The 15,587-nt window shown below is 40.7% G+C and overlaps 1 protein-coding gene across 4 annotated transcripts in view; it reads left to right on the forward strand.

Annotated features, from left to right (window-relative positions):
* Positions 1-8,511, forward strand: part of BICD2 (BICD cargo adaptor 2) — a 115,794-nt gene extending 107,283 nt beyond the window's left edge. For 2 of the 4 annotated variants that reach the window (XM_048488189.1, XM_048488188.1), the window contains exon 7: positions 2,725-8,511. In XM_048488189.1, the coding sequence (XP_048344146.1) occupies positions 2,725-3,031 (307 nt within the window). In that variant the 3' untranslated portion in view covers positions 3,032-8,511. The remainder of the gene's footprint in view (positions 1-2,724) is intronic. The other 2 variants (XM_048488191.1, XM_048488190.1) reach the window with 2 other exon arrangements.
* Positions 8,512-15,587: the final 7,076 nt, after the last annotated feature.

A 15,587-nucleotide genomic window follows, 5' to 3' on the forward strand; every position in this document is an offset into this window, starting at 1 on the left:
AGAATTTATCCAGTGGAAATATGAGTAGTTGGCTGTGAGTTTTCCTTTAATACTAGAGGAGTAGAAAAGGAACTTTTGGCCCTTTTTTGTTCTGAGATAATTCTAGGGATGTCCTCTGTATTTTGGCATGATCATGAATCCTTCATATCAGCTTTTGGAGCCAGGATAATTTATAACATTCAGAGAGTTTCAGAAGGTAGCTGTGTTGGTCCACACTAGATTTATCCGATAGCACCTTAGAGACCTTAGTAGCGCCTTGACTCCAATATCAAAAGTCAGAGCTGCTTTCATTAGATAGGACACTCAAAAGCTTATACCCTGAAGAAATTGTTGGTCTCTTGGGAGATACTGGACTCCCATTTAGCTCTTGTAATGTGCAGATTCTGCAGATGAAGTGTGTCAAGTACTGGGAGTCTTAATGAATCCCTGCTACTATCTGAGAGTTACTTCCTCTGGCATACTGGGTCTTGACACACAATTTTATTATTTATTTATTTATTTATTTATTTATTATTTATTTATTTATTACATGTATAATTACTCGGCTGGGTAATTAGAGGTAGCTGATATCACAGCAGACTTCTTTGAAGCATGTCTGCAATTGAATATCACAGGATTTCTAAAACGGGAAAGTTATGAGGCTTTTTGGTGTGCCTCTCTGGCCAGTTCTGCACGGGCCAATAAACACAGGTTAAGGATGGTAAAAAAAAACCCGTTCTGGGGGGAACTTTGCACAGATCCCGCCCCTAAAGCAAGTCTGCCCCGTGTTATTTTCCCCAAACTGGTTTTTTGAAAATTGCACTATTAGCGAGTCTTTTGAAAAATCATGGGTTGCAGCCACTTGCAAGCGAACAGCCGGGTAGGAGGTGCTTTATTCAGCTGCATGTTCCTTTTAAAAAAATCGTGGCTTCTACATAGCCACAAAGGTGCAAAATGGTCGTATCATGGTACCATGAGACATTATTGTGGTACCATTAGACATTCATTTGTGCAAGCCTGCGTAGCTATGCATCAGTGGGAGGTTAATTAAAAAAAATAGACGCACCTCCGTATGAAGGCACGACAGCAACCTGCATTGTTTCCATGGCCTCCAATCGCTGCCTGCATGGATGATTGCAAATGTGAAAACAGGAAAGCGGGTTGCTTTATCCCGACTGCAACCCGCTATACATTTGCTGTGCGGAAAGGGCCCCAGGTCTCCAAGTCCTTCTAAATAACTGACTGTGATTTGTCAGTGGTAAAGGACAAGCAGTTTGTTTAGCTCAAGCCATTCTCTTATTCTAGGATGAAATACTGACATTAAGAAAGGGTTTTTGTATGTGTTTAAAACAAAACCTTTTACAGTTGCCTCCAAGAAAGAAAAAACCAATAAACTGTAATTATAGTGTGTTGTGCTAAGCAGTAAATAAGTTGAATGTTATAACTGTTCTTTAAAAATGCTACAACAATGCTGAATTCATTGTTAAGGGCCTGAAAGTAAAGAACAGAGGAGGATTAAATTGCAGTTCAGGACACACTGATAAAGAAATGTTTTAGTCCTGGATGACTGCATTATAAGACCTGTAACATACAAGGGTGGTTACCAAACTTCTCATCTTTTCCTTCTCCTCAGAATTCCTCTTTGACACGGCAAAGTTTGTTCTCAGGGTTGCAGGACATGGCATGGATAGAGCCCTTCGGGGGTTGGGCGGGATATAAATTTGAAAAATAAAAAAAATAAAAAAATAAATAAAAGTTATATGGGTGGTAGTAGGGTTGCTAGCTCTGGGGTGGGACATACCTAAGGGATGAAGTCTGGAGAGGGGAGGGGTCTCAGCAGGTTACAATGCCATAAAGTCCACCCTCCAGAGCAACCATTTTCTCCAGCAAAACTGATTTTTGCAGTCTGGTCTGGAGATCAATTGTAAAAGCGGGAGATCTTCAGGCTTCACCTGGAGGTTGGCAACCCTAGTTAGGCGACTACAATGAGGAGGTGAAAGGGATGACATTGCTCCCTCTTCTGTGAGTAGAGTTCCAGTGGAAGCAGGGAGCTGTTTCACCCCTTTCCTTTAGTGCAACCTCCCAATCTGTATTGCTCCATTCAGGCCTTGTAGTCCTGGGAATAAACTTTCCTGAGGTAAGAGTTGTGAGGAGAGGAGAGCTGTAAAGATTGGAGGTCTTTTTGCAGTCATTTTGGTGGATCCAGCCCAAATATTTTTATCTTTGTAACAAGTTTTATTTATATTCAGACTCTGAGTTGAATTTCACTTGTGATAAATGTATCACCTTCTAAAGCAGAAGTCTGAAGGCAATTTTAGTTACATAAAATGACATAAGTTCCTATCTTGGGTAGGAGGTTAAAACTGTATGACATTCCCAAATTGTTTTTGGAACCTGATAGTCTTGCATAAAGTATACAAGTAGACATCATCTATGTGCTGAGAATCATTATAACAAGTAAGGTAGGTACTTGGGGATTTTCAACCTGGCAGTGTTTGGACTCTGAACAATACATTTTGTCACTTTGAATGCTAGGGAGATTGTAGTAGCCGAGATCAAATACCTATTGGCTTACGTCTGCTTCTCTTATGGGCAGACTGCACCAGTAAGTCCCACTTTAGTCACTAGTGTTTGCTTCCAGGAAACTGTTCTTAGGATTGCCACCAAGGTTGTCTGAAAGAAACGTATAGCCTAAGATTCCACTGTTCCAAAGTTGTGCTGCTTAACAGTGTTTTTGTATTGCAGATGCGATGAGTATGTAACCCAGCTGGATGAAATGCAACGCCAGCTTGCTGCAGCTGAAGATGAGAAGAAGACACTGAACTCCTTGCTCCGCATGGCTATTCAGCAAAAGCTGGCCTTGACCCAGCGCCTTGAGCATCTTGAGCTGGATCATGAGCAATCCAAAAGGGTGCGCACAAAATCCACTTCCAAAGCCAAGAGTAGTAATCCCAGTGTAAGTCATATACGATCCTGCGGAGAAAGATCTGAAGGGTCTGTGCTCAATAACCAGGTCTTTTGCAGTGAGAAATATAAGATCTGTTGCGATTAAGGAGGCAAATAGAAAGTGATAAATATGTATCTAACGTTTGTGCTGTTCAGTGTCAGCATAAATCCCCACTATTTTAATGTTGCAGTGATGAGTGGATTTGTACTAGTATGTTGTTAAACCATGTAATACAGGTTGTATTATAGTGGTCTTAACTGTAACTGATTCTCAAGCATGGAGCAGGGGTAATGCTGTTAACAAGTTAAGCAGTGGGAAAGTTCTTCCACGAGGCGCGAGTATGGTTTTGCTGTCTTATGGGTAAGTGTTAAAACTGCACACCTGCTGTATGGCATCTGGTGTTATTAACTGTAGCTCGAATAGCATAATGTGATCTTTTCCCCTGGGTTAGAAGCATGCTTCATGGTGGAGAAAGTTTCTCTGGCAAAAAAAAAAGCATCTCTTTGTCTAATATGTTTGGGAAGTGGTGAAATGTGTCACTCACAATTAGATGCATGACCTGGGTATGGAGAGACATTTAAAACCAAGCGTAAATTGCTGTGGTGGCAGTGAGCTGCTTCACATTATCACTGCTTAGCAAAGTCCAGAAGTTTTCTTCTAAGCTGGAAAAGCCAGAAAAACTTAAAGAGAGGAGGGTAAATTTTGAGATCCTCTGAAATTTTAAATTTTCTACTTGGCTTCAATGGATTAACCTATAGAACATACACAAGGTATGCAATATTATTCGTTCTGGAGCGAAAGATCATGCTAAAAGAAAACAAAATTAGGATTTCAGCACTTCAGAAAAGTTGTGTAGTGGGACAGTAACAGCTACTGCAAAGATTTCAGTAGTATGTTGTTTCTGGCTGCCTAACACTCTAGGAAGAAGATACGTTACACACCGGGCACTATTTAGCCAAAGTTTAGCTCCAGGTATCTCGATTTCAGTTAGAGAGTTAAAGATAAGCTGAACTGTCTCTGATTGCCGTCAGTGGTCTTCAGAGTGTTCAATATTGTGCCCATCATTATGCTATCTACACAATATATGTGTACACACATAATAGGAATATATTCTAGTATTGTCAAGTTGCAATGCGGTTCCTCTTACCTGTCAGTATTAAAGCTTGGTAGGATAGCATTACAGAGCTCTGACTTTGTTTAAGCAAAACAAAACAAAAAATTACTGCATTTCTTATGCAAGCACATCTTTCACAGGGCTCTACATTCTAGGCACAGACAAACAACCAGTTTATTATTGCTGATACATAATTATGAAGTAGTTTAGATATATGGTTTTTTTTGAAAAAACAAACAAACCTTAGTCCACTATTGAACTTTTAAGGGGCCTTTTTAGCCACTTAATTTCAATATGTTGTTAATAAGAATAATAAAAAGTGTACTTCATAATTGGTGCCTATAAAACAGTAATGATACAAGACTGGGGGGAAATGATGCTTTTAACATTGTGATAAATTTAAAAGAGCACAATAAGGCATATTTCTTTGAAAAAGGAACAAAACAAAAAGATTCAAAAGTGCCTAGTCTCAAACTTCATTTTAATGTAAAGCCCTGTTCATTTTGTACTCTTTTCAAATAACGCTGTGTGGTTAGAATATGAGTAGGAGGTAATGCAGGACTACACAGCTGAGTCCACTGATAGTCATGCATTCCTGCCTTCCCCTCTCCCGCCAAGCCACACTAATAGTAATCTTGGTGTTGTTCTGCCTCATCTCACATTACTATTTCTTTTGTAGATGATCAGCAGCTTGCTTCCTCTGTATTGCCGCTCTGCCTATAAAGTAGTTAGGAGGTATAGCAATGTTACTGTTAGGTAATAAGGGGAACACTGCCTGTTTTCCCAGCAGAGGGAACCACGTGGTCCTTGGACCTCTCAAGAAATTGGGAGCCCCTAAAAAAATTTGCAAAAAGAAACCTGAGACTGTCACATCTAGAAATAGAAAATCATAACTGCTGGTGTTTACAATTTTGAAAATTGCGAATTGTCTGGGTCTAATACATTACTGAAGAGTCAATTAATGTGAGAGAATTGGTTTTTTTTAAAAAAATTAGTGTCAGAATGGCAAGTTCAGTATGCCTCATTTATTACTGCCTTTGCAGGAAACACTGTATTCTCTGGAATTTGAGCTTTAATATTGCTATGTAGCAGGTTTTGATGTTTTTAGAAGCAGAATACCTTTTAACAATGTTCAATCCTGCTTTGTTCCTCTTTGCTGCACAATAACCCAAAAGGCCTTTTTAACTTCCTTCCCCTCCCCTAATTCTTGCATTGTAAGTGAATTTTTACAAAATGCCTGCAGGAGGGGGAAAAAAAACCTAGGCATTTAGAATGCTATGCTGTTTTGCTCCATTTGAAGCAACCATCTCTTTTGCTTCCAAGTTAATGGGGAGCTGTTAATACAATGCTAATTGTATCCCTTTTCCCTGGTGGTGCTCATAAACAGAATACTCACAGGAAAAAGGAAGTTTTAAGAAATTGATTACATTGGCAAGTTTTGAAGTTAATTGAAAAAAAGGAATTGGGACGTGTCAGTGTTGTTCAAGGGTATCGATGTCTTAGTCGTTGATATGTGAGTTTGCCACGGGTTCACTTATGGTTTTCATTGTCATTTCTATATTCTTTTTACAAAAATGGGTATAGTCAACTGCTCTATTTGCACCATTTATGTCTGGAACTTTGACAAGCAGCCATCATTGATTACACCACTGCTTCACTCTTAATGTTTGGGGCAGATGTACAGGTCCAACTGGTTTTAATCTTCGGTAGAAAGAGAAAGTCAGAATAATCTCAAAAGGTGAATTGCTGCTTGGATCCCAGATGTTCAGAGTGTGTAAGGGTTGTCAGCTTCCTAAAACTAACTTCTGTTAAGAGAGAGATGTGTATGTATGTGTGTATGCAAACGCACACACACTCATATATAAAGTTTCTGCCTTTGTTGAGTTGGAATGCAGCATGGAAAAATTCCTAAGCCATCACCTACCTCTGCAAGCAGGACTTCTCTCATGAATGATTTACTATCCTCTGCATTGGCTGGCATGATACACTGACCTGCATGTTTCTGGAGAGCCTAAAGCTTCATGGATAACTTCTCTTGCTTACTCAGTGCTGTCTACTTTTTGCTTGAGCAGCATAGCTTAATTCAGGACTTGTAAGAAACTTTCTTCCTGCACAGCTTTTGTTAACTGGCAAGTGCGTCGAAGCATTGTTTCAGATGCTTGGAAAGCACACTCAAACTAAGATGGCTGCCTGACCTTTGAAGACTAACAGCCCCTCAGCTGACTAATATGCTATGGATTTTTAGTTCTTAAACTGAAGCATAATGACCAAGCTTTTTGAAAAATTTCTAATGTTATTATTTTTTTTTTTACTTTCCACTTTTCAGCTGTAGAGTAGTTCCTGGAGGAGGCCAACTTCGTTTCTTAGCCTGGGTCGATATGGTTAGAAGCATGTTGCACAAAGAATGGAAACCACTGATAATGAACCTCCCTCCCTCCCCCCCTCCCCCCCCCCCAAAAGCAAAGCCACACAATTTTCAATCTGCTTTCTGCTTGGGTTTTTTAAAAATTCTTTTTGTGGCATATTATGTCTGGATACAAACAAACAAAAAGTTTTATACATTTAAGTGCTGCTGCAGGAAGAAAACTTACAAATGCTGAAGAAACTGACTTCATAATGTAATAATTGTCACGGTGGCTTACTCTGGCCTGCTAGAAATGTTCAGTTGGGTATTTTGTTTCCTTAGAGCATTCATAAAAAGTCTGATTGTTTCAACCTGTGCACTTTTAATATTTTGATATTTACTTTCTTTTTATTCTTTTTGTAGAAGAGTTTATATATTTTAAAAAAATCCAGTGATTTATGCTAATAATCTCCATCCAGTTTGGACTTGTGCTTGATGGTTTTTATTGTTTTCAGTTTGCATGTGGCAGAGTTATATATTGGTTTTGCTCTAAACTGTGTTTAAGAAAACAACTTCAATACAAACTATGTGTTCTGTTAAAGTATATATGTGCTGTGAATCAGCAACTTGCTTTCTTTTTTCATTTTTAATTATAAAATGTTAAGCTTTATCTGTTCTTAAATTACTGATTTTAACTGCCATGTTAATTGAGAAATCCAGGGTATTCAAATTCTGGGGTTTTTTCATATTGTATTATTATTCTTAGGAATAGTTCAATGTAACAAGAAGAAAACTTGACTTTGCTCTGGTTAAAACAGTTATAGGCACTTGAAAAAAATTAGTGTTACCTATAAATTCCAGAATGTCTGGGTTTTAGGAAGATGTTACAGCGTATGATCGGTTAACAGAATTTTATACAACAATACCACTTAAATTCCAAATTGGAATTGTTTTGTTACTACTTTGTTTTATTGTGCCAAATTGTGGTACAGTTGAGGAAGACAAATTCTAAAATTGTCCGTAATAGGGTGTTCTATTTCAGCGCCTTTGTGTTGTTTAATTGTTGCCAGTAGTGCCTTTCATAATTTTAAGGGAGAGTGTAGGCTAGTTTAGTCTGTCCAAGAAGAAAGTAAACAGTGGTTTTGGAACCAAGGGATCCATGTGGAGCAATAAGTGCAAAGCGAACTCCCCTATCGCACATTTTTTAATGGCTAGACCGATTATAGAGGTGAAATATGCGCAAATTGTAAAAAATTCTGTTAGTCAATGATACTTCATCCCGCAAATCCTTGCAAATTCAGGGGCATAACAGAAAAACAAATATTAAACAAAACCTGATTTATACTTTGTGAACCAAATGGATTTTATTGAACAAAATAATAAGCAAGATGTATTAACACATTTGTGGTTGCAGTACGGAGGATGTTTTGGGACTTTTGGTGTTTTGGTAGCTTTGTAAGGTGGTGGTTCCAGTTTAACCATAGTATTGTTTGCAAGAAGAAGAGGACAATATTTAATATTTTTCTCTTGCATGTTGTATCTAATTGTAATTTCAGGAAACAGAAACATGTGCATCAACAAGATGTACCTGCTAGTCATGGTGCTATTTGTTGAAGCTACTTGGAATGATTAAATTGGTACTTTAAAAAAATTGTAATAATAATTCATGGGGAAAAGCTTTCTGTTTGCTGGAAAAAAAACCCTTTATAATTCCTAGAAGTGGGGACTTATATTTTCATCTTTTGGTTACAGTATTGACGCATATTATGTTTAAGATTACATCTCTATGTGGGTATTTATTTGAAATGTCAAAGTACTGTATTATGTTTTTATGTGCATTACCTTTTAGTGGTGGATTGGTCTCCATTTTATTGTTATATGCATGTACCCTTTGCCAAGTAACCTTTACACAGACCTAGAAAAATGTGGATGTAATTGCTTAAAAGGAAGACATGAAAGCTGATTAAGGGGTGTTCTGTGTTAATTTAATAACTTTAGGTTGTATAGAGGGCAAAAATATGTTAATTCCAAATTAATCCAAAAAGAGCGCGGGTTGTGTAGGAAAGCAATCTACCTGCGTAAAGGTAGTCACATTGGCAGTATCAATAAAGGAGAAAGAAGAGATTATGTCTTGTTTTTTTAATTATTTTACTATAAATAAAATATACAACCAACATGCCAGACTTAGACCCTCCACAGACAGCTATAGCCAAGGAACTATGTACTCATTCCCCATCTCCTAGTTACCCAGCCACCTACTCACCCAGTGCGTATGCCTTGTCTGTTTATGTGTATGTAAACATGTTTATATTTTTAACAGGTTTAATTTCCCTTTCATAGCCACTTTACACATCATGGGCATGTTCTGGCATGTTTTAGCCAGCCACTTTAAGTCTTAATGATATCAGTGGGAGAAATTTATTTATTTCACTCATTTATATTCTTGTATGGAAAATAAAAACAACATCCTCAAAAGCAGTAACAAAGTATGAAAGTAAAAGAATGTGGATCAAAAGAAGGTTGTATACCACCTGAACCCACTATGTGAGAAAAATGTATAATGAGCGTACTGTTATAAACTATGTTCAATATCACATTGATGATTTTATAAATACAAAGGAATAAAATAGAAAGTAATTGGCAGGATATATGTATAATATATCAAAATGGACGCTTCGGCAGCACATATACTAAATTGGATGCAAAAGAAATGCAAATGCAATCAACCACACCTTTGCATAGCAAGTTCCACGCAAGCAGATACTGATTGGTTCCCCACCCTGGGACATGGATAATATATATCCCACTAAAACATTCCCTCCTCACTGGACACAGTGTATAACAGACTTTCCTCGATGATACACCTCTGAAGATGCCAGCCACAGATGCAGGCGAAACATTAGGAACAAGATCTACCAGACCACGGCCACACAGTCCGGAAAACCCACAACAACCAGGAATTTGAATGATTCTCCCTCTTCAGCATGACTTACAGCCCAATGCAACTTATGTAAAGAATACTCAAGAGACTTACAGCCCAATGCAACTTATGGCTTAATGGATAGGGCTGGCAAGCTCTTGGGGAACAATTTTGGAACCACTGACCTGACGTCATAATTTTTAACCATATTTGACAGTCATGTGCAAAAATGATTGAGACATTCATTCTGTGCACTGTAATTTGCTAGTGCATTACAGCTCTTCACATTATTGTCACAGTCTTCACAAGACCCCTATAAGGAAGATATATTTTATTAAAAAATTAATTCCATATTGAGGTGGGGTGCAGCTGTGCTGTGCTGTGCATCAAAGAGGAAGTGGCAGAATGCAGTTCTGGCATGCAAAAGGCTGCAGATTCAATTAGCAGCAGCAATCTTTACAAAGGGCATGAAATGATAGGCCTGAGATTGATATGATTTTGAAGAGGCTCTGTCAGTCAAAACGGAATAGATCATTCAGGACTAGAGGGACTAACAGTACAATGCAGCTTCCTCTGAACTCTACAATCAAGATTTTAATATCTGCCCAGTCATTTTGTTCTAGCTCATATCTTTACCAGATGTGTAGTTGACAAAAGGCACCCCAGTCAATATAAGCCTTTTGAACACGAAGGTGTAAAACACCAAAAGAAGACCTTGCAAAATCTTCATTTTTTATGTCGGCTTCACATTTTTTTTCCTGAAAGTCCACACTGAGTAGAAAAAGTGGGATAAAAGTACCCAAAATAAATACATACTCAAGTCTTATTGTCTCTTCAGAATTATTGTAAGGCACCTAGCGAATCCCATGAATTAGTAGGTATGAACACTTGAAATACGTATATTTAAATTAAATAATTGATTTGGCAAACAATCAGATCTTCAGTCTACTTTATAGTAATTCTGTAAGCTTGCCTAAGCTGACCTCAAGCTGTAAAACTACCAGCAGTGCCACAGCTCTTGGGCACTACAAACAGTTTATTTCTGCTCAGCCTAGACAAGTATTCTCACCCTCTGCAAATTTATTGGCTGTTCTGGGCAATCTGACAAGCCCATTTCCTGCCTTCTCTTTCTGCAGTAGCAATTTGTCAGAGGTAATGGCAGCCTATCTGTCATCTGTACTGGCAACATGATACCATGAACTGCTTCCTCCGAAGTTGTCCTTCCTGTGGATCTTGTTTGCTACCTATTCAGATGTCATATCTGGCTGGGTTTTTTGGAAGATAATTTTAGCATTCATGCACACACACACACCCCATACTGAAACAAGCTGATGAGTTTTCTTGTACATTGGTTTCTTTTGGAGGTTCTTCTTCATTTAAAGGGACATGAAGTAGTGGAGACAATACTGGATGTTGGAAGTGCTTGTTGACAATACAGCAATGTTCAGTAAAGAAATTCACTTGAGTACTTGTTTTAACATATTCCACAAAATTTCATTCCAAGAGAAAAATGAGAAATAATTGAATGTTGCAGCCTTTGGAAGAGGGGAAGTAAGCCATCACCAGCAATTTATCTATTTGGCTCCCACCTATTCTTCAAAAATGCAAGGTGGTAAAACGTGATGTAGTGGTTAAGAACAGTGGACTCCAATCTGGAGAACCAGGTTTGATTCTCCAGAGGACCATTTGAACAGTGGACTCTTATCTGGTAAACTGGATTTGTTTTCCTGCTACACATGAAGCCTTGGGCAGAGGCATACCAGCCTAGGGACATGGTGATACCCATGTCCCCGGGCACATGCGTTAGACTACAGGGATGACAGGGAGCTCTGCTCCATGCCCCCTGCCCTGCCCTAACCCCCACTTGCCTCCTCCTGGCTGCTACTCTCCCCAGAGCCTGGGGAGAGAGCACTTGCCAGCCTCCAGGGCGTGCTTTTATAAGCACGAAGGCCCGGGGTGGAGCTTGGGGGCATGGCCACTGCCCCAAGGGCGTTGATTTGGTGTGGCCACACACCCCACCCTCCACCCCCTTGCTCCCTGGCTGCTGCTCTCCCCAGAGAGCACGGGAAGCTGGCCTCCAGCTGGCCTCCAGGACCTGCTTTTATAAGCACGGAGGCCATGCTTGGGGCTGGGATCATGCCCCCCAGCCTCTGTGCCTATAAAAGCACATCCCGGAGACCGGCAAGTGCTCTCTCCCCAGGCTGTTTGGACAGCAGCAGCCAGGCCACGTCCCTGACCAACGCCCCTGGGGGGCACCTGTTGACTCCGGGCACCATTTTCCCTCAGTATGCCTTTGGGCTTGGGCTAGTCACAGATTTTCAGAATTCTCTTAGCCTCACTTAACTCACAAGGTTTCTGTTGTGGTAAGCGGAAAGAAAAGGAGCTTGTAAACCACTTTGAGACACTTTACAGGAGAGAAAGGCAGAGTATAGATCCAAACTCTTCCTCACACTAGTGCTCATATCAACCCTGTAAATGGGATGTTGACTAGCCCAGTGTTACCCAGTGAGATTCACAGCTGAGAGCTCAGTGTGGTGTGGCAGTTACAGTTTTGGCATAGGATCTGGGAGACCCAGTTTTGAAACCCTGCTCTGCCATGGAAGTTCACTGGGTGATTTTGAGCCAGTCACACTCTCTCGGCCTACTTTGCCTCATAAGGCACAAGTATAAAATGGAGGAGGGGAGAACAGCATAAGTCTTTTTGATCCCCCACTAGGGCGGAAAGTGGGGTGTAAATATCTTAATAACAAACAAAAACTATATATTAGGATGAATGTTTCACAAATTTTAACTGCCCAGGGTTGCTTTACCAAGGAGAATGGAGGTGGTGTGGGAATGTGATAGGATCTTTAAGCCACCTTGCCACCGCCACCATGTAGAAAAAATACAGGTACCCATACATTTTCCCCAGCAGAAACAGAGGCAATGGCAGGGCTTCCTATTCAGAAAACAGCAGAAAACGTGTCCCTTCTTATACTAGTGGGGATTGCTTTAGCGTTAGTGTAGCTTAGCCTAGAGTGGGGATTTGAGACTGGCAGTGCAATCCTATTCAGAGTTACTGCTGTCTCAGGGCCTAATTTGACATAAGATGGGATAACTGCCTAGGACTGCACTCCATTACTCAAATCACTGCTCCACACTGGTTGTATAGATTTATACACCTAGCAGGGTTTTCTGAACATTTCTTCTCAGGTAATTGATCTCCCCTTCATTCTTCCAGGTACAAAACATTTTGGGAAACTTGAGCCCTTAAATCCCAAGATGCTAAATTGTTCAATAGATCCCCCCTCTCCGTGTTTTTTCTACTAGCTGCTAGAGTTTCAACAGTGTCACCTTGTGGCTGCAGCGTGAACAACAGGAATGAAGATTGAGGGAGCAGTGAATGTTCTATTTTAAGAAATACCTCTGATTAGTATGGGTTTCTCTGCACAAGTATGAAGCACTGTCGACTTACTCATGATGCAACTGGTATACTGCAGGTTTATTTATATTTGACCAATGTTGGAGCTGCCCTAGTTTTCCAGGAGCGACCCTTGTTTCTGAACACTGCATAGATGCAGGTGCAAAGCTCTTCCAAGACAGGGCAGCCAAAAATGCTGTTCTGCTCACAATGCACAGTTCTATCTCTGTTTCAACCATCTAATATGCAAAGTTTGCTTAAAAGCGTGTAACTTCCAAGTAGGGAAAAAATCCAAATTCCATTGTCAAGAAGAGGAGGATCATCTATCCTGTACAAGAACATGTACATATAGCCTTTCCAGCTACAGTAGAATATTATTTAGCTGTTTCTGTGTGGAAATTCTCATGTCTTTTAAAGCACTAAAAATGATCTGGCAAGGAGGGTAATTTTTAATTGTCCCAGAGATTGAGAGTTACCCTTTATTTAACTATCTGTTAACAAGTTGCCATCAGTGGCCACAAGAGTTCAACTTTTGGCATTTTTATGCTTTTAGAATGAGCACAATCTACTTTGTTACCTCCTGCTTAATCTGTATATGTTGAAATAAAATGGATACTGAAAAAGGCACCAAGTCCCAAAGAAGAAGCCACAAGTCCCAAAGAATCTGACCAGAGAACCTAAAGGTGTTGTAGAGATGTTGAGAGAGCCTTTTAGACTTCAGGGAATAAAGGAAGTAAGCAGGCATGCAGTGCAGCGAACTTACATCCTCATACAACAACAAAGGCAGCTGTCATTGTATCATAGATGCCTCCATTAATGGTGGCATCCAAGACATTTAGCTTTTGGTGAGGGACTACATTTTGGTGAGGGACTACATTCGTTGGATTTTAAGCCCAATCCAGGGCTGGTGGGTGGGGAGGGCACCACTCTGGTACTGCCCACCCTCTCCAAAGGGCTTTCTTGCAGCACAGGAAGCTCAAAATGTTTTTTTACGAAATGTTTTCAGAAGGGAAAGAAGAGATATGCCATGATCTCCAAAGCCAGCTCTATCCATGCAAGGGGGCTGAAAAGGGCAGTGGAAGCCAACCCCCGGGAACCCCCCCCCATGCTGATGTAGCAAGGAAGCGCTAATTTAGAGCTGGACACTGCAATTGCATGTCCCAGGACCCCACAGTGGTTGGGTACCAGCAGATTTGCCCCTCTGTTGGGTTAAGTGCCCTGGGGAGGGCAAATCCACCTGTGTAAGCCTGCATCTCCTCCAAAGGGGGATCCCCCCCCCCCGGATAAGCCTGTATGTCTCTTCTGCACTTGTTGAACACCCTTATCAGAAGGCAAAAATTACAACTATCTCCCTATTGCAAACAAACTTCCCCCATGCATCACTACTGCAATTCAAACAGGAAATGATCAGAACATCTGTGCATTAAAAAATAGTCCTGCAGTTGGAAGATATACAATGAAGCAACCACTAGATGGTGCTGCAATACAAAATGGTCTAAAAAAACTTTAAAGTCTTTACCAAACAAATAGTATGCATAACAAAGACTAAATGCTATTGCGTTTGGGAATTTTTTTGTCTGCCCCTCCCACATTTTTATAACAGTTTTTTTTAATTGTAAGCTCCAGTTTAGTTTGCAGGAATGTATGGTCTTCTGATTTGCACAGGACTGTTAATCTGATTTGCACAGGGCTGATTTGCACAGGACAGTATTCCTTCATCAGTTTCTAACCAATGTTGTATTTTGTCCCTGGGAAATAATACATTAGCAAAAAAGAGCCAGTCTGGAGAGGTGCCAATTCAATTCACTATTCAGATATGAAACTCACAGGGTGGTTGTGAAAATACAGTGGCGGCAGAGTTGTATGGCCTATAGCCGTGGTGACGAACCTTTGGCACTCCAGATGTTATGGACTACAATTCCCATCAGCCCCTGCTAGCATGGTCAATTGGCCATGCTGGCAGGGGCTGATGGGAATTGTAGTCCATAACATCTGGAGTGCCAAAGGTTCGCCACCACTGGCCTATAGGGACATGGGGTCACCCATATGCCCAGGCACATGCCTTTCTGTCATGCCCGGTGCCCTCCCACATGACAAAATGGTGTGTGCCCCAGCTGCATGCCACTGAGCCCCACCCACCCCTTCAGGGGGGCTGGGGCGCCTGGAGGAGGTGCTGCCCCTGGGTGTTATTTCCCTTCAATACACTTCTGAGTGGAGGAGAGGTCTTCTGAGCCCTGTGGACATTTTCCTGTGAACAGTCTTCTCAGAAACAGTTTCTGTAGTAAGGTTGCCAGTAACACCGGTAGGTAAACCACTGTATCCTTTGGGAGTAGAAGAGCTGGAGTCATATTTCAATGAGGATGGGATCACAACATCTTATACTGGAAACTGGGCTGAGGGGAATTGTAGTCCATGAACATCTGGAGAGCCGCAGGTTGCAGACTCTTGGCCTAGACACAATAACAAAAGAGGCAATCGTAGCATGAGAATGTGGAGGCACCCCTCCAACTCTGTTCCTTCCAGGAAAACTGATGCAGATTTAAAGACATTTGTTTACTTTTCAGTGAAAGTGGGAGTGTGCTAAGGGCATGAAGAAGAAGAGGTTGAATTTGTACCCCACTTCTCTCAACCATAAGGGGTTTCAAAGCATCTTACAAACTCCTTCCCTTCCTCTCCCCACAGCAGACACCTTGTGAGGTAGGTGAGGCCGAGAGAGTTCTGAAGAACTGTGACAAGCCCAAGGTCATCCAGCAAGGTTAATCTGTAGCAGCGGGGAAACAAATCCAGTTCACTAGATTAGAATCCACTGCTGTTAGCCACTACACATGCTGGCTCTCAGTGTGATAACATCACAAAATGCTATCTGCTGCTTTGAATAGCACC

This window comes from Sphaerodactylus townsendi, linkage group LG03 (genome assembly GCF_021028975.2).
Source record: "Sphaerodactylus townsendi isolate TG3544 linkage group LG03, MPM_Stown_v2.3, whole genome shotgun sequence".
NCBI lineage: Eukaryota > Metazoa > Chordata > Lepidosauria > Squamata > Sphaerodactylidae > Sphaerodactylus > Sphaerodactylus townsendi.